The sequence below is a fragment of the Pituophis catenifer genome, unplaced genomic scaffold (assembly GCF_029215685.1).
Source record: "Pituophis catenifer annectens isolate HBS135680 unplaced genomic scaffold, rPitCat1.0.hap2 SCAF_18, whole genome shotgun sequence".
In the NCBI taxonomy this organism is placed as follows: domain Eukaryota; kingdom Metazoa; phylum Chordata; class Lepidosauria; order Squamata; family Colubridae; genus Pituophis; species Pituophis catenifer.
Genome location: NW_027256898.1, coordinates 4,025,520 through 4,047,021, shown reverse-complemented (window position 1 = coordinate 4,047,021; position 21,502 = coordinate 4,025,520). Strand labels below are relative to the sequence as shown.

At 43.4% G+C, this 21,502-nt stretch overlaps 1 protein-coding gene across 1 annotated transcript in view; it reads left to right on the top strand.

Moving 5' to 3' along the window:
• Nucleotides 1–1,928: 1,928 nt before the first annotated feature.
• SCNN1D (sodium channel epithelial 1 subunit delta) overlaps nucleotides 1,929–21,502 on the top strand; it is a 33,989-nt gene continuing 14,415 nt past the window's right edge. Inside the window, exons 1-3 of the mRNA XM_070956287.1 lie at nucleotides 1,929–1,946; nucleotides 19,513–19,853; nucleotides 20,446–20,659. Of these exons, the coding sequence (XP_070812388.1) occupies nucleotides 1,929–1,946; nucleotides 19,513–19,853; nucleotides 20,446–20,659 (573 nt within the window). The remainder of the gene's footprint in view (nucleotides 1,947–19,512; nucleotides 19,854–20,445; nucleotides 20,660–21,502) is intronic.

Below are 21,502 nucleotides of genomic sequence, written 5' to 3'. Positions count from 1 at the left end.
GGAATGCTCTTTTTTAAATAGTAAGTTGGCATAAAGATTCTTTAAAATCTATCCATCTTTCTTTCTATTCCATTTTATATAAGTAGTCCTCAACTTACAACCATTCATTTAGTGACTGTTCAAAGTTACAATGGCACTGAAAAAAGTGACTTATGACGGTTTTTCACACTTCGGTCCGTTGCAGCATCCCCAGGGTTACGTGATTAAAATTTGGACATTTGTCAACTGGCATGTATTTAAGGCAGTTGCACTATCCCAAGGTCATGCGGTCACTATTTATGACCCTCCCAGAAGGCTTCGGATGAGCAGAGTCAAGGGGGAAAGCCGGATTCGCTTAATGGCCACATGATTCACTTAACAACTGTGGCAGAAAAGTTCATAAAATGCTGTGACTCACTTAAGAAGTGCTTTACTCAGCAGCAGATGTGTTGAGCTCAATTGTGATCATAAGTCATAAGGACTACTTGTATTACACAAAATCAAGGTGAGGTAATTTTAATTTTTCATGGTCCCCCCTCTTTTAAGAATATCCTTCTTTAACCTTCCTTCCATCCTTCCTTCCTTCCTTCCTTCCTTCCTTCTTTCCTTCCTTCCTCCCTCCCTCCCTCCTTCTTTCTTTCCTTCCTTCCTTCCTTCCCTTCTTAGTAGTTCACTCATACCTTCTCTTTCCCCAAGGTTATTTCTAAATTTCTATACAGACCATTGTTGTTGTTGTTAGTTGTGAAGTCGTGTCCGACCCATCGTGACCTGATGGACAACGTTCTTCCAGGCCTTCCTGTCCTCTACCATCTCCTGGAATCCATTTAAGCTCACACCGACTGCTTCGGTGACTCCATCCAGCCACCTCCTTCTCTGCCGTCCCCTTCTTCTTTTGCCCTCCATCGTTCCCAGCATTAGGTTCTTCTCCAGGGAGTCCTTCCTTCTCATTAGGTGGCCAAAGGATTTGAGTTTTATCTTCAGGATCTGGCCTTCTAAAGAGCAGTCAGGGTTGATCTCCTCTAGAACTGACCGGTTAGATCGCCTTGCAATCCAAGGGACTCGCAGGAGTCTTCTCCAGCACCATCGTTCAAAGGCCTCAATTCTTTGGCGCTCAGCCTTCCTTATGGTCCAACTTCCACAGCCATCCATTGCAACTGGGAAAACCATAGCCTTGACTATACGCACTTTTATTGGCAGGGTGATGTCTCTGCTCTTTAATATGCTGTCTAGATTTGCCATAGCTTTCCTCCCTAGGAGCACGTATCTTAATTTCTTGGCTGTAGTCCCTATGTGCGATGATCTTGGAGCCCAGGAAAATAAAATCTGTCATTGCCTCCATTTCTTCCCCATCTATTTGCTAGGAATTGAGAGGACTGTAAGTAAGTAACCTAGTCTGCACCCCTATGGGTAGCAATTAGCTTGGGCAGTAAGCCCCTCCCTCTCTTCCCACTTTTCTGCCAACCTCCCTACTTCCCTACCTACTTTCCTTTCTACTACAAAAGGCCCATTTAGTTGCACTGGCCTAATATGACAATCACCTGTCAGGATAAAAAGGGCATCCATTAAACTCAGGGTAGCTTACCGGACACGCCTTATTTCTCACCACTATCCAGCTCACCCCTTGGGATAGCTAATGCTGCTTGACAGGTTACACTCATTTCTCTGGTATTTTAATACTGCTATTAAGTGATCCCACGTGCATTACCAGGCCAGCCAGGGCTCATTTTAAAAAAAGATTTCAACACGTCTTGTTTTCTCCTGCATGCAGATTAATCAAACTATAGGATCAGGGATCACTCCTCTTCCCATAGGAAGGCCGAAACTCTCCAGATCTGCTGAGCCACTTTGAGGATGGATACGCTTCGCCAAGGCAGAAAAGAACCTGGGATTTTGTCCTTTCCTTCTTCAGGGATCCATTCCAGGTGTAGCGTTTTCTCCACTCGACCGGCATGGAGTCAAAGCTGAAGGTAAGCAAAATATCGCTATAGTTAAGCCGAGGTAAATTCTCCTTCAGTTTGAGCTCAACTCCTGAGGAATTCATGGATTACAATTGTGACTTTTTTTAAACATTGGTCTGCTGGTTCTTTCTGCTGAAAAGAATCGGCCCGCAGCAAAAACAGCCTTTCAGATTTTGATCCAAATAAAATTTTAATCAAAACATTTCACTAAATTAAATATAAACTAAATAAATTTAATCCGCTAAACAAATAATTCCCTCAATACTGTCAAACTATTTACTAAGTCTGCACTACTATTAATCTTCTCATCTTCTCATCGTTCCCACCACCCATCTCCTCCCACTTACGACTGTATGACTGTAACCTTGTTGCTGGGATCCTTACGATTTATATTGATATTGTTTCCTGATTGCTTATTTGTACCCTATGACTATCATTAAGTGTTGTACCTTATGATTCTTGATGAACGTATCTTTTATTTTATGTACATGAGAGCAGATGCACCAAAGACAAATTCCTTGTGTGTCCAATCACACTTGGCCAATAAAAAAATCTATTTTATTCTCTTCTAATATTTATCGACTGGGTGACAGATATTTCCAGTCGCCACATCCCAAATCTTTTCCAGTCAAACAAGTGGAACTAAGAGGTCATTAGCTTTCGTTCCACTGAAAGAAATGGGGAGCAAAACTAAGAGAACCGATGTGAGGTGCCACAATTCCTCACCCCACCATCTTGGGTTGCTGAAGGATGTAGTGCAGTTCTGTGGTTTCGTTTTCTGCTTATCGTTTCAACCTTAGTGTATTCCTAGGCATGGTGGAAAAAAGCAGGAGAATAATGTCCCAAAGGTGCTTTTTCAAAAGACCAACTGAACTTTGTCTTTCCTTGAAGATGTTTCGCTTCTCATCCAAGAAGCTTCTTGGATAAGAAGTGAAACATTTTCAAGCAAAAACAAAGTTCAGTTGTCTTTTGAAGAAGCACCTCTGGGACAACCCATGACCTGGATGACTGAGAATCTCCACAGGCAAGGAGAATAATCCCTGTGGATCATTTGAGCTATGGGCTTTTGTGTCCTGTTGCACAAAATGGGAATTGCATGTGCCAATGGTCCTTTGGAAACTTCCCTCATCGAGCGAGCTGGAGAGCTCTCCATTCTTGATTTTCTGGTAGTTGCCTCAACAGGCCCTTTTCAAGGTAATTTTTGGGTAGGGCCTTAGTATAAATCCTGAAACTGCCAATCCTGAATTTAAGTTGTTTAATTGCTTGAAAGAAAGGGGAAAGGTGCTTAGGTCTAGCATGCACACAAGTCATGGTGTGGAGATTAGCTCCAAAGTATCAAACAATACAGGTAATCCTCGACTTAGAACCATTCACTTAGTGACCGAAGTTAACAACAGCACTGAAAAATATGACTTATGGCTGTTTTTCACACTTACGACCATTGAAAAATCCCCATGCTCGTATTCAGTATTCAGACACTTAGCAAATGGTCCATATTTATGACGATTTCAGTGTCCTGGGATCAAGTGATCCCCTTTTGCAGCTATCTGACTAGCAAAAGTCCACGTAAAAGCTAGATTCACTTAACAACCCTGTTTCTAATTTAATAGCTGCAGTGATTCACTTAACAACTGTGGCAAGGAAGGTCATAAAATGGGACGAAATTCACTTAACAAATGTCTTGCTTAGCAACAGGAATTTCGGGCTCAATTATGGTCGTTAAGTTGAGGGCTGCCGGTATCTTTGTTCTTTTAGAGAGAATACCAGGTTTATTTTGAAGTTCTCATGAATTAAAAAGGTCAATTTAACTTTCAAAAACGGTTCTAATCCTCCAAAGATATCGTTATATCCAGGGGTGGGATTCAACCGGTTCGGACCGGTTCGGACAAACCGGATGTTAATTTTAATCTGATTCGCCGAACCGGTTGTTGCAATGACTGGCTGATCCCGCCCACCCTGCCCTGCCCCTCCCAGGAGTCTCCACGCAACCTGTTTTGGATGCCAGGTAAGTGCAGGGCCGATGCGGAGGCTCTGGGAGGGCGAAAAAAACGGGCCTACTGGAAGTTCCAGAAGTCCGGAAAAAGGCCTCCGAAGGCCTCTGGAGTCCAGGGGAGACCGTTTTCACCCTCCTGGAGGCTCAAGGAAAACCTCTGGAGTCTGGGGAGGGTAAACCCTGCCCCCGGTGGTGCAGGAGGCAGAATAGACCACGTCCACCCCTGGTTATATCCTAAATTCTCAGTCCGTAATGGGCATAGGAATCTTGCAACGCGTTTTTCTTTTCTTTTTTTGTTTTTGCTAAATGCACAATTAGGAATTTTAATTTTAAGTGTTGATTTTCAGCTTAAAAACAAACGCGTTCTAATGACAGACAAGAGTATTTTGGTTTAATCCCAAAGTGGCCGAACAGTTTCGCAGAACTCAAATAATTAATTATAAAATTCAAAGCAGAAAAAAAACAACAACCTTGTATTATTTGTAGCCATTACTCTCTGAGGTCATGAAGGAGGGGAAATTCGGTTCCACTGCTGTTGGCAGTGCCGATTTATTTCACAAGTATTCCTGGACTTAACAACCATAATTGAAAAAGGCAGTTATATGATGCTGCAAATGGCTATAAAGGTGAGCTGATTGCCAAGCGCCCAAAATGCGATCACATGACTGTGGTGTGTGTGTGTGTGTGTGTGTGTGTGTGTGTGTGTGTGTGTCAGTGGTGGGTTTCAAAAAAATTTTCTGTGGGTGTGGCTTGGTGGGCGTGGCATGGCATGGTGGGCATGGCAGGGGAAGTATACTGTAAAAGCCCCATTTCTACCCCACTCCAGGGGAAAGATACTGTAAAATCTCCATTCCCTCCCCAATCCAGGGGAAGGTTGCTGCAAAATCCCCATTTCCTCTCGATCAGCTGGGACTCGGGAGGCAGAGAATAGATGGGGGCGGGGCCAGTCAGAGGTGGTATTTACCGGTTCTCCGAACTACTCAAAATTTCTGCTACCAGTTCTCCAGAACTGGTCAGAACCTGCTGAATCCCACCTCTGGTGTGTGTGTCCATTGGAATTTCGAAATTATGTCATAAGTACTTTTGGGGGAGGTCCATCATAACTTCAGAAGGTCACTAAGCAACCAGTCATAAGTTGAGGACTACCTGTATCTATTGATGACTGTATTTCTATATCTAATGTATTCAGGATCTGCATTTCTAGGCTGGCAGTTCTACCAGGTATACGCTCTTGGGTATTAAAATACACCATGACCAAATGTGTATTTTTTTTCTTGCTGGGGAGATCACGGCAGTTTGGGATAATATGTTAAAAAGCTCACCCAGTCACAAAAGATCTCAGGATGATATTGAACTGGTTTCTCTGAGTCTCAGTGTCTTTTTGTGTGCATAACATCTAGAGGCAGTGACAGTGATCGATGTACAGACACTGTTTTGAATTCACTGGAACAGATAATTAAATTTGGTGGGAGAACCTTCACCTGGTTTTGTTTTGTTTCGTTTCGTTTCTGAGCGCCCAGCTTATGTAACACAGATAGGAATAGGGCCAGGAGATGAAAGTGACAGTGAAGCCAAACTTCACAAGATATTTAAATCAGGCAAACGTCCAAACGTAAATGAGTTAATCAGAACGGTGTTACGTCATTCATCAAAACATTTCATAATTCTGAAGACCGGCTGGAGTCATCGAGAGCTTTCCAGGTTTGCTGAAATCAGGTTTGCAAAAACTACTAGGTAAGGAATAGATCTAAGAATATGCAAGGGAATGAACCTGGGTTTAAAAACAAAAAAAAACAAAACATCAGATGGCATCAGAGCAAAGGTCATTTTGTCTGGCACCCTTTTTTAAGGTGAGTCAAATGCCAGCCAGATGCTTTAAAGTGGCCAACAGGTAGGCTGAACAACATTCTTTTTGCGATTCCCACTGAAATGCTTTTTAAGGAAAATTTGGAAGGCTTTCAGGGTGCAGATGGCAAGAGCCCTTACTTTTGTCCTTGACATTTGTCCCTGCTTAGGAAGATAATCCTACCTATTCTGAAAGACGATTAACATCTCCAGTAGAGGCCAAGCCAGTCTTTTCCATATTTTTTTTCACAATAGACTGTTGGCTTTGCTCCTACGTAGGTTTTCTCCTCAAAGAAAGCTGAAAACAACATTCATTCCTAATTAACCATTGGCTGATTTATCGGTTGGGACCCTGTGAAACACAAGCGAAATGAAATAAAACAAACAACATATTGCCCAGGGTGAAATCTCTCCCAAGGCTTTAAAAGAGACGTTTGCAAAGTTGACTCTTGCCAAAAAAATAGGCCATTTCTTAGGTTAGTCTAGTGACCGTGATAAATATTTAATTTGAGAACCATTGCTATTCCTTCTAAGATTAGTTCCTGTGGGTGCTTTTCCATCACGGAAAACAATCCTTCCTATAGAACAGCCTCCCGTAGGATTAAATTCCCACCAGTAGGAGTTATAGTTCCCCAGTCCGCAAGGCAGTGTTTTGAAGAGGGCTGCTGTAAGCATTTTAATAAGTAACAAAAGACATTATTTTTTTAAAAAAACTTGTTTATAAAATTTATAGGCTGCCCATGTTATCTCAAGCTAACTCTGGGCATTCACTTAGGCTGCATCCTGATAGCAGTGTTAAAGGACTTATCCCCAGTTCTTGAAACACAAAAAATATTCTGCTCTGGTTTCCCAGCTCTATTCTGCCACAGAAAGGAGAACCCATGATTGCAGCTGTCTTCGTTTGTTTTTAATGTTGGGCAAGCTAAGGAAAGTAATTGATAGGTTCCCCCCCAACTTAATCCCCCAATGAGGATTACCTGCTGATGGAAAAACAACGCTCCGCACAAAAGATGAGGTTGCTTTAGGACAAGGTTAGCGGGGTGTTTGGAATGAAGTGGTCATCAGAACAACTCGGACGTTGTGGGTGCTTCATCACTGGAGGTTTTTAAAAAGAGACTGGACAGTCACTTGTAAGGAATAGTATAGGGCCATGATGACGAACCTATACCATGCATAGCCATATTGGTGGGCACGCGAGCTCAGCTCTAGCATGCATGTGCGCGCCGGCCAACTGATTTTCAGCTCTTCTGGGCCCACCAGAAGTAGGCTGTTTCCTGCCTCCGGAGGGCCTCGGATGGTGGTGGGGAAGGCCCATTTTTTGCTCTCCCTAGCCTCCAGAGCCTTTTTAGGAGTCTGGGGAGGGCAAAAACAGCCTACTGGTCCCCACTCCCCCAGAGCCCCTCTGGAGACTGGAAATGGCCTGTTTGCCAACTTCTGGTGGGACCAGAAGGCCCGTTTTTTGCTCTTCCCAGCCTCCAGAGCCTTTCTAGGAGTCTGGGGAGGGCGAAAACGGCCTTCCTCACCCCCACCCCCGGAGACCCTCCGGAGGCAGGAAATGGCCCATTTGCTAACTTCCAGGGGTGGGATGCATAGAATTATGGATGTGGGCATGCACGCTCACAAACCCCCTCCCCCCCGTTCCTGGCACGTGATGGCAAAAAGGTTAGCCATCACTGGTATAGGGTCTCCTGCTTGACCCGGGGGTTGGACTAGAAGACCTCCAAGGTCCCTTCCGGCTCTATTCTGATGGAACGGCATCTTTCGTTACCTGTCAAGCGGTCTGAGAGTTGCAAACATGTTTGGGCCTGTCGGGTGGGCTATTTCTCGACATGGCTCTGGGGCTCTTCTGGAAGAAGAAGAATTGCATGTCCCAAAATAGTCCAGCCGGCTGATTGCAGACACAGAGGAGCACATGTTAAAACAGAATGATCTTTGATTGGTCCAGCGTTATTCTGGCCAGCAACATCCAAACCGCTTCTGGTCAGCTTCATGTCTGTGGGTGGCCATGCAGCCAGGACGGAGTAAGTGGCACGGCTTCTCCATCTCATCAAACAAAGTGTAATGAACAGAGTATATGACCTTGACGGAAGAAGCAATGAAAAACATACACTGATGCCAGGACCTGCAACACGCACTTGGCTAAACCTGGCTGTCCTTCCTGGTTTAAATCATCTTTGTGGAACACAGGATTAACACTCTCTCCAGTCCTTAGGCGATTCTTCTGAAAGACACAAGGAATCACGCTTTGTAGCCCCTCCCTCACCAGCACTTGGCTGAGGGTGTAATTCAGCCCTGAAGGATCTCTTGGAGGCAGTCTGAAAACAAAGGGGGATATACTTCTTTTTAAAAAGCAAGATTTCTTCCTGGATTTCTCTGCGAACCTGCAGGGAGAGAAAAAAAGGCTGAAGCCAGTTATATATACTGTACATCTTTGACCTGCAGTAATCACTTATCTCTAGTGCAGAGATCTGCAACCTTTACCACTCAAAGAGCCATTTGGACCCATTTCCCACAGAAAAGAAAACACCGGGAGCCACAAAACCCTTCCCGTGCCTGACTATTTCTTGAGCTAGCCTATGTTGTTGAATTAAATGTTCTGTTTTCTTCTGAAACTTTTCTTTTCTTGGATTTATCCATGGTTGGCCTACCAGGGGTTGAAAAACTCAATAAATCACATGCCGGCGGGTGTCGCACATTGGTGGTTGTGACGCATATTTTGAGTGACGGAGCCACAGCAGAGGGGTGAAAGAGCCACATGCGGCTCCAGAGCCGCAGGTTGTTGACCCCTGCCCTAGAGATTCGAATCCCTAAGTTCGAATCCCGAGTGCCGCGTAACGGGGTGAGCTCCCATTCCTTGTCCCGGCTTCTGCCAACCTAGCAGTTTGAAAGCATATAAAAATGCAAGTAGAAAAACAGGGACCACCTTTGGTGGGGAAAGTAACAGCGTTCCATGCGCCTTTGGCGTTGTCATGTCGGCCACATGACCACGGAGACATCTTCGGACAGCGCTGGCTCTTCGGCTTAGAAACGGAGATGAGCACTGCCCCCCTAGAGTGAGGAACAACTAGCACTTATGTGCGAGGGGAACCTTTACCTTTTAATCACTTATCATCATCAGCTTGAGGCAAATCATTTGTGCTGCAACATGATGGAGTTGGGTTGAGCCAAAATCATCTTCCCTAGAGGAAAGTCTGGGGGGGGGCGGGCGGGCTTTGTTTTCATCTCCATTTATCGAATTCTCAGAAGCAAATCACCAGCTTCCTTGGAGCTGTCTCTGCACGGAGACCTAACCTGTTGTTCCCCCCCCACACCCCCAGCTAAAAAAGCTCGTGTTTTTTTTTTGCCTCATTCCTAGGATGCTTTCATTCCTCCAGACAAAAGCTCTTCAGGGGTATCATCAACCTGAACATGACACATAAGCGTGTCTGCAGTGGCACTTTAAATGCCCGGTCGGAGAACAATTCACATGGTCTGTTGCTTGCATTTTCCTGCCACCTGAGATGGCAGGTGCGATGTGTCACTTCCAGTCTCGTGTTGATTGTTTGTTTGAGAACGACTGCTTCATCCAAGCCACAAGGAGCTCATTGTCTCCTCGGCTGGAAAAAGCGCGGGAGATTTGACAGTGCAACATATTGGCTGAAAGATGCACCCCCACAAAAACACACACAAATACTCCCTGGCTGAATCTGCCAAATTCAGTTCCATTTCTTCACTCATCTTCCAAACTTTGACGATCAATCTGCAAGGAGGTTTTTTTTTTTTTTTTTGCCCCAACCCCAAGCATGTGAAAATGTGTCTTCTCCTTCAACCAACTCCTTCAACCATCTTTTCCCCCAGCACAATTCATTCATTGGGGCTTCTTGGTGCTAGGTAGGTAGGGAAAGGGGTTTGCTCTTTATTTGATACTCTACTAGCACTGATGATGTTACCTGGTTTGGTAATGAAATGTTTGCAAGGAAAGCAGCCAAGCTCAGAGAGCACTCTGCAGCCCAACCCTGAGCTACAAATATTCTCTTTTATCGATATTCATTCTTGCAAGCAGTTTTCAGTACATGGAATTCCACCCCCTTCTCCAGTGTTTGACATTTTCACCTATTGATATATTATATGGTCAAGCCTGGAACTTTTGGGATTGGCAGTTGAAAATAAATTCTCCACCCTTCTGCATCTAAGGCCAAAGCTAGCATCAAACAGATCAGAACTTATGAATCATTTTTTCCTCTTTGCTCAAAAGTTTAGCCCTTTTTCTCTTCTTAAGTCCAGGAGATTGTCTCTTGGCCAATAAAGAAAACAATATCCTTTTGATAGATAGCAAATACGAATTGATTGTGATCACATTTTAAGGGGCTTTTTTTTTTTGGTTAATCGTTTAATGACTCCACAGACGAGCACACTTGTATGCTTCCCCGAGCCATCTGAAATTTTTCTTTGCCCGCAGGAAAGGAGTGTCTTCTTGACAAAGGCATTCCCCTCTAAGCACAAGGCATCTTAAAAGGATTTAAAAGGGGGGAAAAAAAGAAAGAAAGAAAGACTGCTTTCTTCATTTACTACCACGAATGGCTGTGCTGAATTATCAGCCTGCAATAATAGCTGCATCAGAAAGCCAATAATTGTATGTTTCTGGCCCAATGACTGATATTCTAGAAGGCAGACTACTCCTATACATGGAAGTTGTATTCTTATTCTGCTTCTGATATTTTAAAAATGAAAAATGCCAGAGAGATGTTTTAAATCTATATGTAAAACCTACCTGAATATGAATTTCTTAAAAAAAAAAAACTTGCATGAACTTGGCTGCTGGACTTCGGAGCTTTGTTTGTGTCTTGTGAGGTCATCTGGTAAAGTTTCTTCTTTAGAGGATTGTGTGAATCCAAACACAGGATTGTTTTGGGAGCTGTCTTTACTGCTGACAATGTGATGCCAAAATTAGACAACACCAACACGAGCCCTGTATGGCTGTGAAAGTTGGACCAGAATATAAATTGAGAACAAACCCCATTCCTTACCAGCACTGAGGATGTTACCTAGTTGGGTAATGAAACATTTGGAAGAAAACAACCCAGCTCAGAGAGCACCAAGGGCCCCTGATGTCAACCCTGAGCTACAAACATCCTCCTTTATAGATGTACGTTTATCCAGGGGGAGATAAATGTGAAAACTTTCTACGAACTTCTTAAGGAGGTGAATCTCTTCAGTAAGAAATATCACCTGACTGATGATAAGCATAAACTTGTGAATTTAGCTTTGAAATACCCATGTAAAAGTTTGCATAGGAGGAGATGTCCAAATGAGCGTTTTTGAACGATGGACTCGACTAAGTGCATTTCTTTACAATAATTAAACAATCTTGAAATACTTTTGGATTCAGTACTGAGTTGAAAAAAACTAGTGGACAGCTGAAGATCCAACAGGATTTGATTCAAAGTGCCCAAATCAATTCATCTTTAAATATTCACCCAAAATTGAATGATTCCCCTTGCCTTCTGGTCTCTGTAAGGAGAAAATCTTGGCATCAAAACATTACCCTGAAAGTTTTCTTTTTCCTGGGGATAGCATGTGTGAATTCCAGAGTCACTTCCCCCAATTTGTTTGCTAAGTTTTCTTTAATTACGTTTTGGGCTGGAATATTTTGTTTGGCCCGCAGATGATTGGAACAGAGATACCAACAGGTTAGAGAAGGTTGAGTTGTTGCTTTATTTATTTTTTTTTTCAAAAAAGTAGAATTAGTCTTAGCCTTGCACAAGGGATGAGTAGCAATAAAAGGTTACTGTACACAAAGGGGAAAATTAGTATTGCTCAAGGGGTAAACAGCACTTGCCACATCAAAGGAAAAATTAGTCAGTGTAGAAGTGGGAGATAACGTGTTTGAAGTAACTGATCTATCTCTTGCACGCTTCGTATAACCAGCTCTGAACTCTAAGATGACATACAAGCTGGATCTCTCCTATGACGCAAAAGGTAGTAAGCACACAGAATTCATGTCACAAGGCCACTTCCTGTGCCTGAAAGTAATCCCAGGGTATCGTCTAAATAGTAGCGTGGTACAGATATTGTGTGGGACATGGTGGCTCAGTGGCTAAGACACTGAGCTTGTCGATCGAAAGATCGGCAGTTCAGTGGTTTGAATACCTAGTGCCACGTAACCGGGTGAGCTCCCATGACTTGTCCCAGCTTCTGCCAACCTAGCAATTCGAAAACACGTAAAAAAAAAGGTTCGAATCCCTGGGGCCGCGTAACGGGGTGAGCTCCCATGACTTGTCCCAGCTTCTGCCAACCTAGCAGTTCGAAAGCACGTAAAAAAAAAGGCAAGTAAAAAAATAGGGACCACCTTTGTTGGGAAGGGAACAGCGTTCTGTGCGCCTTTGGCATTGAATCATGTTGGACAGAGGACCACGGAGACATCTTCAGACAGCGCTGGCTCTTCGGCTTTGAAATGGAGATGAGCACCACCTCCTAGAGTCGGGAACAACTAGCACATATGTGCGAGGGCAACCTTTACCTTTAACTTTATGAACATTGTTGTCACAAGATTTAGGTGAAAATGGCAGCTTTAAGAGCCTCGTTCTTTCTATTTCCAATGGTCAGGCAGTGTGTGTGTGCTGTTCCTTTTGTAGACAAAAAACTCCTGTGCACAAGAGGGAAGTGTTTGTATCCCCAAATGTAGCAAAAGCACCAAAACCTTTGGCTGGGTGGAAGGAACTCTCCAAGCAGTTCGGAAAGAAAAAAGATGGATGGAATCCTGAACAGCAGCATTGCACCCTGCAACATATTGTGCACCCCCTTTCATCACAGATGCTCGGTTTACATTAAAATATACAGTCACACTCTTGCGCGAACAATTTAGTTGCCTCCCAGCAACATCTCTATCTCTAAATTTCACTCGTTTCTCAGCTGTCCTGTGCCAAAACCAGTTCAGTTCCGTTTCTACATCAGTTTATGAATTCTTCAGATGCACACTAAAAACTGCTTCTACATCTCATCGACATTTTTCTAGTATTTGTACTTTTGGACAAGCACTTCCCTACCCTCACCCTCCAGGCTATATATTTTGATGTATCATGTGCGTGCCTTGCCATATTTATATCCTATTGCAGGTGTCTACAACCTTAAACACTGAAAGAGCCATTTGGACCCGTTTCCCACAGAAAAGAAAACACCGGGAGCCACAAAACCCTTCCCGTGCCTGACTATTTCTTGAGCAGCCACAAAATTAGCATATGTAGTTGAATTAAACGTTCTCTTTTCTTCTGAAACTTTACTTTTCTTGGATTTATCCATGGTTGGCCTACCGGGGGTTGAAAAGCTCAATAAATTGCAGGCCAGCGGGTGTTGCACATTGGCGGTTGTGACACATATTTTGAGCGACATGGAGCCGCAGCAGAGGGGTGAAAGAGCCACATGCGGCTCCAGAGCCGCAGGTTGCTGACTCCTGGACTGTAGTAAAGGCTTGCATTGCTCATTAATTCAACAAGCTGTAAATCTGTCTCACTCTGTTTCAAAATGTGACACCTGCACCCTTTTGGCTTAACCTACCATTTCCTTATACCCATTGAATCAGATCAACGGGTATAAGATTTTACAAGGAAGACGTTTCTCACGCATTCCAAAACTTGCTGTAATTTCGCGTGATGAGGAATGGCTTAGTACAGCTTTAGTCACATTTCAGGTTAAGATGGTGCTCTCCGAGTGGAACTGAGATTGAAATAGGTTCTAAGCGTTACAACAGGTTCAAGAGAATGTTGCAACCAACTTTCTCAACGGCAACAAAGCTAGACTCCGATATTTTTAATATTTTTTAAGGCAACTCTCTTCAATTGGACTGTTTAGTAAATCTAAGTTGTTTAAGCACACAGCGTTGCTGTCTGGCTTTCCTAATCCTTACCTGAGAATTCAGGTAAAATCGAAAGTGTATAACAATGATGCTTTCTTATCTGCAAAAGCAGTTTATAACAAAAAGGCAGAAGAGGTTGGGCAGATAGGGGAAGAATGGTTCTTCAGGAGCAGCGGGTTCCTTCTAAGATAGGTGCTGTAAAATATTTAAGATTACATCTTTGGGTTCAGTTCTGTTCCCTGATCAGCAATGTTTACATCCAGAGTCTGAGACATTTTAAGTTTCATCTGTTTCTGGCTCCCCTGATCTCAAGAAAATAAAGTGTGCATGATTGTGCATAAGAATCTCCCATGTTCTTTTAGAAGACTCATTGCAAGGTTTTTACTCATTGTTTTAAAGGGTTTTCTGTATTTACATCTGCATGTAAATCTGAGAGCCACTTTGGTACAGCGATTAAGACTAAGAAACCAGGAGACATTGAGTTCTAGTCCCACCTTAGGCATGAAAGCTGGCTGGGTGACTTTGGGCCAGTCACCATCACAGGTGATTGTTGTTATGGGGAAAATAGGAGGAAGGGAGGTGTGTTAGGTATATTCGGCCATCTTGAGTTATTTATAAAAATAATAAAGGCAAGATGAAAATCCAAGAAGTAAAAACATTCCGGGTGTGTGGATTAGATTCTCAGACAAGAAATACAATTGATAGAATATGGATATGGGCTTTTATTACGTACTTAGACATTGGTATATACACACGGGGGAGGGGGGAGGAAATAAGATAAAAGGACTAAAAGTTGTTTAAATTGGAAATCTGTCAGACATTCAGGTCAGAGGTTCTGACCAGTTCTGGAGAACCGGTAGCGGAACTTTTGAGTAGTTCGGAGAACCGGTAAATACCACCTCTGGCTGGCCCCGCCCACATCTATTTTCTGCCTCCAGAGTCCCGGTTGATTGGGAAGAAATGGGGATTTTGCTGTAACCTTCCCCTGGAGTGGGATGGGAATGGAGATTTTACAGTATCCTTCCCCTGCCATGCCCACCAAGCCACGCCCACAGAACTGGTAGTCAAAAAATTTGAATCCCACCACTGATTCAGGTTTTGTTAACAGTGTGAATCCCCTTTATTTCTGATTATATTCTCTCTCATACTAGAGTAGCTCTTCCACGAAACCACTTTGGGATCGCAGGGGATACAGGAAGTGACTTGACATCAACCTGAAGTCCTAAAGCTTCTAAGAAACATCCAAATTATTTTAGCGCGATGAAAAGAGATGGGAACCTGGACTTTCAAAGAGCATCTTTGAACTTGGAACCCAGGAGCAAGCGGTTCTGAAAAGACGGCCCAAAATCACCTCTAAAATCCCTCCAAAGAGCCCTTCCATTCCAAACCAAGTAGAACCTCATCAGCATTCCAGCGAAGTGAAATTTGTCATTTCCCCCCCCCTCCCCCCCCTTCCTAACTGGATTTTCTGGTCCAATCACTTCTGATTCCCTTGAAAAGGCAAGGAAGCCCAGCTGATGGACCGGAGGCCGAGAAAACTCCAGCCCCTTGGGAAGATGACTCAACTCTCTCAATTTGCATACTGAGGCTGGACAGCTCCTAGGCCTTATCTGTGGTTATAAAGGAACGCTTTCGGGATCTTTTGCCGGCTGCTTCATGCCAAACCCGGAGACGCCTTCTCACAGCTCTGCCAAACTCCACTCAACAGAATCCTAGGGACAAATACAGCGGGCACAAGACTAGAGGTATTTTGTTCTCCTCTCTTTCCTGGGCATTTATTGCGTGGCCCTGCTGTTGGTGCCCGAAACAAGTTTATAATTGCTACATACTGAAGTGAAACGTGTCTTAATTGTAGTGTAGAGTGTGTGGCTTCAGGATACAGGTGATATATATATATATATATTGTACTGTTGACTACAATTAAGGATCGATCCAGCGGAAGCTGAATGAGCGAAATGAATCAAGAGGCTTGGAATGAGTAAATAAGTTATGTAAAAAAGATGTTGGGACTCTAGAAAGAGTGCAGAGAAGAGCAACAAAGAGGATTAGGGGACTGGAGGCTAAAACATATGAAGAACGGTTGCAGGAACTGGGTATGTCTAGTTTAATGGAAAGAAGGACTAGGGGAGACATGATAGCAGTCTTCCAATATCTCAAGGGCTGCCCCAAAGAAGAGGGAGCCAAGCTATTCTCCAAAGGACCTGAGGGCAGGACAAGAAGCAACGGGTGGAAACTGATCAAGGAGAGAAGCAACTTAGAACTAAGGAGAAATTTCCTGACAGTTAGAACAATTAATAAGTGGACAATTACCACCAGAAGTTGTAAATGCTCCAACACCGGAAGTTTTTAAGAAGAGGTTGGATAACCATTTGTCTGAAGTGGTGTAGGTTTCCTGCCTGGGCAGGGGGTTGGACTAGAAGACCTCCAAGGTCCCTTCCAACTATTCTATTCTATTCTATTCTATTCTATTCTATTCTATTCTATTCTATTCTATTCTATTCTATTCTATTCTAATGTACCTTCTGAAGATGCACTTTGTTCTCTGCCTGCATTCAACAACCACAAGATTAGTCCAAAAGAAGACCATGTTTTACAATTGCTGCTATTTTAAATCCCTATCTCCAGAACGGGGACTCTTAACACAACTTCTCATAAGGGAATGATTACCAAAGAGGTAGTTCCAAAATTCAATCTCCCCATACGCACCAAACACTTTTTTTTTTTTTTGGCAACTTTGTGACTTCTAGCAATTTTGCATACTCATTCATGAGTTTTCTTGGCAACAGTAGATAAAGTTTCCCATTGCCACTTTCTGGAGTTTTTTCTACTTCCAGCTCTCAGTCTCTCATGCTTTCCCATGCAAAGATCAATCACACCTGATCCTTTTAAACTTAACTGAGATCAGACAGAACTTTAAAAAAAAAAGAAATAAGCATCAGTTACAGAACCTCTGTTCCTAGAATGGCAAATCCCTCTCCTGCATGCTTGAATCTTCAAATATTTTTAATATTTAATTTTTAAGCATTTTTATTTTGTATTAAGCTTTAATATTATTTGGGTATAACGTCACAATGTTATCTGGCTTCCCCATTGCTTGAAGGTCGCAAATGGGGTTCACATGACCTCGGGACACCGCGACCGTCATAAATATGAACCCCAGTTGCCAAGCGGCCGAATTTTGATCACGTTCCCATTAGGGATGCCACAACGGTTGCAAGTCTGAAAAACCGGTCATAAGTCGCGGGTTTTTTTCAGTGCCGTGGTAACTTCCGAACGGTCACTAAATGAACTTTTGTTAATTCGAGGACTTCCTGTGCATCAAATCATGGGTTAGTGATGCTTCTAATTCCACCTGACTGAGTAGATGGGACTTTTATGATCTCCCCAAATGGCATCAAGGGCTTTTCCTGTTAGCTAGTGAATTTTGGTGGGTGGATCAGACGGTGGCACGCATCCTCCAACAGGATTTCATTACATTAGAAGTCACAGTGTTGGATAATGAGTGCAGAATCTGGCTTTGAATCACTGTATTTTCTGTGCAACACGGTGTTGGAAATGCAAAGATGATTCAGTAGCTACTTGTCCTGGGCCTAATGTTATCATCAGTACAGATAATAACAAGTGTTTAGCTTTTTTTTTAACCTAATGATGACATTGGTATATAACTCAATTGCTTGCATCATATAACTGTTATGCAACTCCTTTTCTGCCTGGAATTCGGTTTAACTTTCCTACTGAGGAAAAACAGAAATGCAAAATGGCTTCGGAAGTCAGATAATCAATGGATCGGGAAGAGGTAGAACTCAAACCGAGTGTTTCGACGTTTAAGGCAGCGACGGGGATTTTTGTATGTGTGTTACAGGCAGTAGAATTTTGAATATTTTTATAATTAACCTTTGAAGAGTGAAAAAGGTGAACATTTCTGAAAAGAGGTAAATAAAGCAGAAGCCTGAAAGCAGTGGTGGAATTCTACCGGTTCGGGCAAATCGTTAACTCCGACTTTCAGCCGTGAGCGAACCGGTTCTCTCTTTCTTTGAAATGGGCCTGCCCACCCTTGCGTTATACTCACTGATATTTCTGCTTCCGAAGCCCGGCTGATCGAGTCGGCAGAGTGGATTGTCGCTCCTCAGCTGTTTTCCTTGCTCTCAGTGGTGCAGAAGTTCAATTTTTTGCGCATGCATCTGGCGCACGAGCGAGATGAGAGCGCACGAAGCACGAGCTCAGCGAACCGGGGTTGTTAAACCAGTAGGATCCCACCACTGCCTGAAAGCATATTGAAAGCAGAACCATAGTGAAATCTGAGTTTGGAATTAGGATGGCTGATTTTGTGCAAATTCAAGTAACTTCTCTTGCTGTTCAAAATATTTCCCAGGCAGAAGGACTCTTATAAAGACACACACTCAATTCTTGGCTATATTGCTCACCCACCCACCTCCAAGACAAATATATCGACTGGTTATTTTACTTCAGTGATCTTCTCTGCAAGAAATTCATTGTAATTCTGCTCACTCACAAATCCAAGAAACACGTTTGGGGGTTTTTTCCACCAGTTTTGCTTTGCCGGCTGTCAGCATAGAAAAGAATGATAACTGCAAATGGAAATGAGATGAATTTAGTAACCGCCATCCAGTTATAGATGTTTTCTGCAAAACACATCCAAAAATACAGTTCCTTACAGAGACATCTGTAAAGGCAAATGCTTCTCCTGTTCATTTCCTTATAGCAGGGGTCGGCAACCTGCGGCTCTGGAGCCGCATGTGGCTCTTTCATCCCTCTGCTGCAGCTCCTTGTCGCCAGTCGGCTCCACAATTGATAGGGCTTTTGGTTAAGACAGGTAGAGGAAAAAGGATGCCGCGCTAGGAGGAGACTCTATGGTGGGGGAACTGGACTTCCGGTCGGCAAAGGAAAAGGGATGCCACGCTAGGAGATTATAGTGGGAGAACCGGACTTCCGGTCAGCTCCAGAATTGAGCAGGGGGCTTCCGGTTTTGTGGCTCTTTGAGTGTTTACAGTTGCCAGTCCCTGCCTTATAGCTTCTCTGGCTTCTGTCCTTTCCTTTTCTTCAAGCCATGAAATTCCTGTTTGTCGGCTTTTTAGAACAATTCCCTGAAAAGCTTTTGTCATACGAGTCTGAAACTTCCAAATTTGGCCTGACGTGGAACATTTTTTGGTGGAAAGCCTTGAAACTATGTACATGAATATTATTACTCATTCTGCCCAGCGTAACATCCAGTACGCATTCGGCTGTCTTTGATCTCAACCAGCAGAGAGCAGCATCTTATAAAGACTTTGCTCTGTTTCTTAAATTGTTGTAAGGACTTCTCGGAAATAGGTGACTAGTCTTTGTTGTAGCTAAAAAAAAAAAAAGTTTTATTAAAATGATAATTTAAAAAAAAACAATCTTGCCTAATCAAGATTTTAGCATAGGTTCTCCAGTGAAGAAACAGCTGTTCTCCTAAGACTGCTGCTGTATTCTCTTTGTTGATTTGACAAGTCTTTCAAAATAAAAAATAAAAAATTAGAAATCATCTACCCAGCCCACCCATGGAACACTGCAATTGGTAACTGGTACTGACACGTGTAAACCAGTCAGTGTTGAAATCTGGGAAAATAGAGCGATACTCCTGAAAGTTGTATCCTGTGATTTAAATTCCTCACTCCTTCTTCTGGACAATTATTGGACCTGGAGACCTATTTAAGGTTTGTAAGAATGAGGAATTATTACAGACATCAAAGTTTAGAATCCAGGCACTGGATTAATCACGCTGCTTGGAAATTCTCAAACTTGGAGAGAGGGGGGGAGAGGAAAAGAGGAGGAGTGATGGATTATAAAGCCCTGAAAAGGGCCTGACTCTGGTATTTACCTCTGGGTTGTCCTAATTCAGAATTCCAACCTTCTGTTTTCAGATTTACAGAATGGGGGAAGTTTTGCCGAAAGAAACGAAGGACGAAACAAAGGAGGATGACGCAGCCCTGATTGAATTCTACAGCTCTTTCAAGGACCTCTTTGAGTTCTTCTGTCTAAATACCACGATCCACGGCACCATTCGCTTGGTCTGCTCGAACAGCAATCGGATGAAAACAGCCTTCTGGGCTCTGCTCTTCTTATCCAGCTTCGCTATGCTCTACTGGCAGTTTGCACTGATCTTCAACCAGTACTGGGCCTACCCTGTAGTCATGTCGATGTCGGTGCATTCGGAACCAAAGATGTTCCCTGCCATCACTCTTTGCAATTTGAATCCTTCTAGGTAAGTTTCCCCCACCCCACCCCCACTCCCCACCCCTGCTGAATTTTGGGAAGTTGAACAGAAATTCAATTTCGATTCAATTTCCCAAACGTTTCCCCTGCTCCACAACAGCTCTCGCGATCCGTGCAAGTGAGGTGAATCAGTGGACGACATCTCCCTCCGAAAATAAGACCTGGTGGGGTTTTTTGGTGGCAAAACAAAATAAGAAAGGGTCTTATTTTGGGGGAAACAGGGTATTATTCGCCTCTTATCATCCCTGGGAGAACCAAAGCAGGTTACAAATTGGATGAATAAACGAATCAAATGATTTATATGGGTGTCGTAGCCAATCAGGGATCAGAGAGTAATTAGGCCAATGTTATGGCTCTAGACAGCTGAACTGATTTTAGCTCTTGCTGATGGCCTTGACGACTGTTGACTGTGAGCGCAAAGGTTCCTGGAGATTAATCAAACATAATTAATGGGATAATTAGCATAACCCAGCATACTCTAGTGTTTAGGGAATAGGATAGTATTTCCTCCCAAACAAGATCTCGGAAGTTTTTTTCCCTGGGTTTTATAAATCCTTTGTCATGTCTGCCATCTTCCCCAGGATCAGCCCAGTCAATCAAGATATAGCTGAACTGGATAATCTGGCGAGGGAAACTTTATACAATTTATATGGCTTCCACATTCCTAAGAGCACCCCAGAAGACGTCAGCATTGACATTTCAGGAGAAAATCCTGGCCAGGTCAACAGCACCAGATTTCATCTGGATCGTAACATCGCCCTAGTGAAGATGGGTGGAAAAGTGGGTTTTCGGCTGGTAAGTGGAATGCCTTCCCCCCACCCCCATCCCCCAATTGTAATTCCTTCTTTTATTGATCACTTGCATCAAATTTAGAATTTGAAGGATTCTCAATGTAGCCTTACTTTTTGAAGGAAGGGACTGGGTATGTCTAGTTTAATGAAAAGGAGGACTAGGGGAGACATGATAGCTGTCTTCCAATATCTCAGGGGCTGCCCCAAAGAAGAGGGAGCCAAGCTATTCTCCAAAGCACCTGAAGGCAGAAAAGAAGCAACGGATGGACACTCATCAAGGAGAGAAGCAATTTAGAACTAAGGAGAAATTTCCTGACAGTTAGAACAATTAATAATTGGAACAACTTGCCTCCTGAAGTTGTGAATGCTCCAACACTGGAAGTTTTTAAGAAGATGTTGGATAACCATTTGTCTGAAGTGGTATGGGGTTTCCTGCCTGGGCAGGAGGTTGGACTAGAAGATCTCCAAGGTTCCTTCCAACTCTGTTATTCTATTCTCTGAACAAAAGATCAATGAGGACTTAACGTATTTAGTACAGGCGGTCCTCGGCTTATGACCACAACTGAGGCCAAAATTTCCTTCGTTGAGTGAGACGTTGGTTAACCGAGTTTTGCCCCATTTTACCACCGTTCTTGCCTCCGTCGTTAACTGAATCACTGCAGTTGGTAAGTTAGTCACCCGGTTGTTAAGCGAATCCGGCTTCCCTGTCGACTTTGCTTGCCAGAAGTTCGCAAAAGGGGATCATGTGACACACACACACACACCCCGGGACATATATACGAGGCATCTGCGTCTGAATTTTGATCACGGAGATGCCGCCAAGGTCGTAACCGTGAAAAATGGTCAC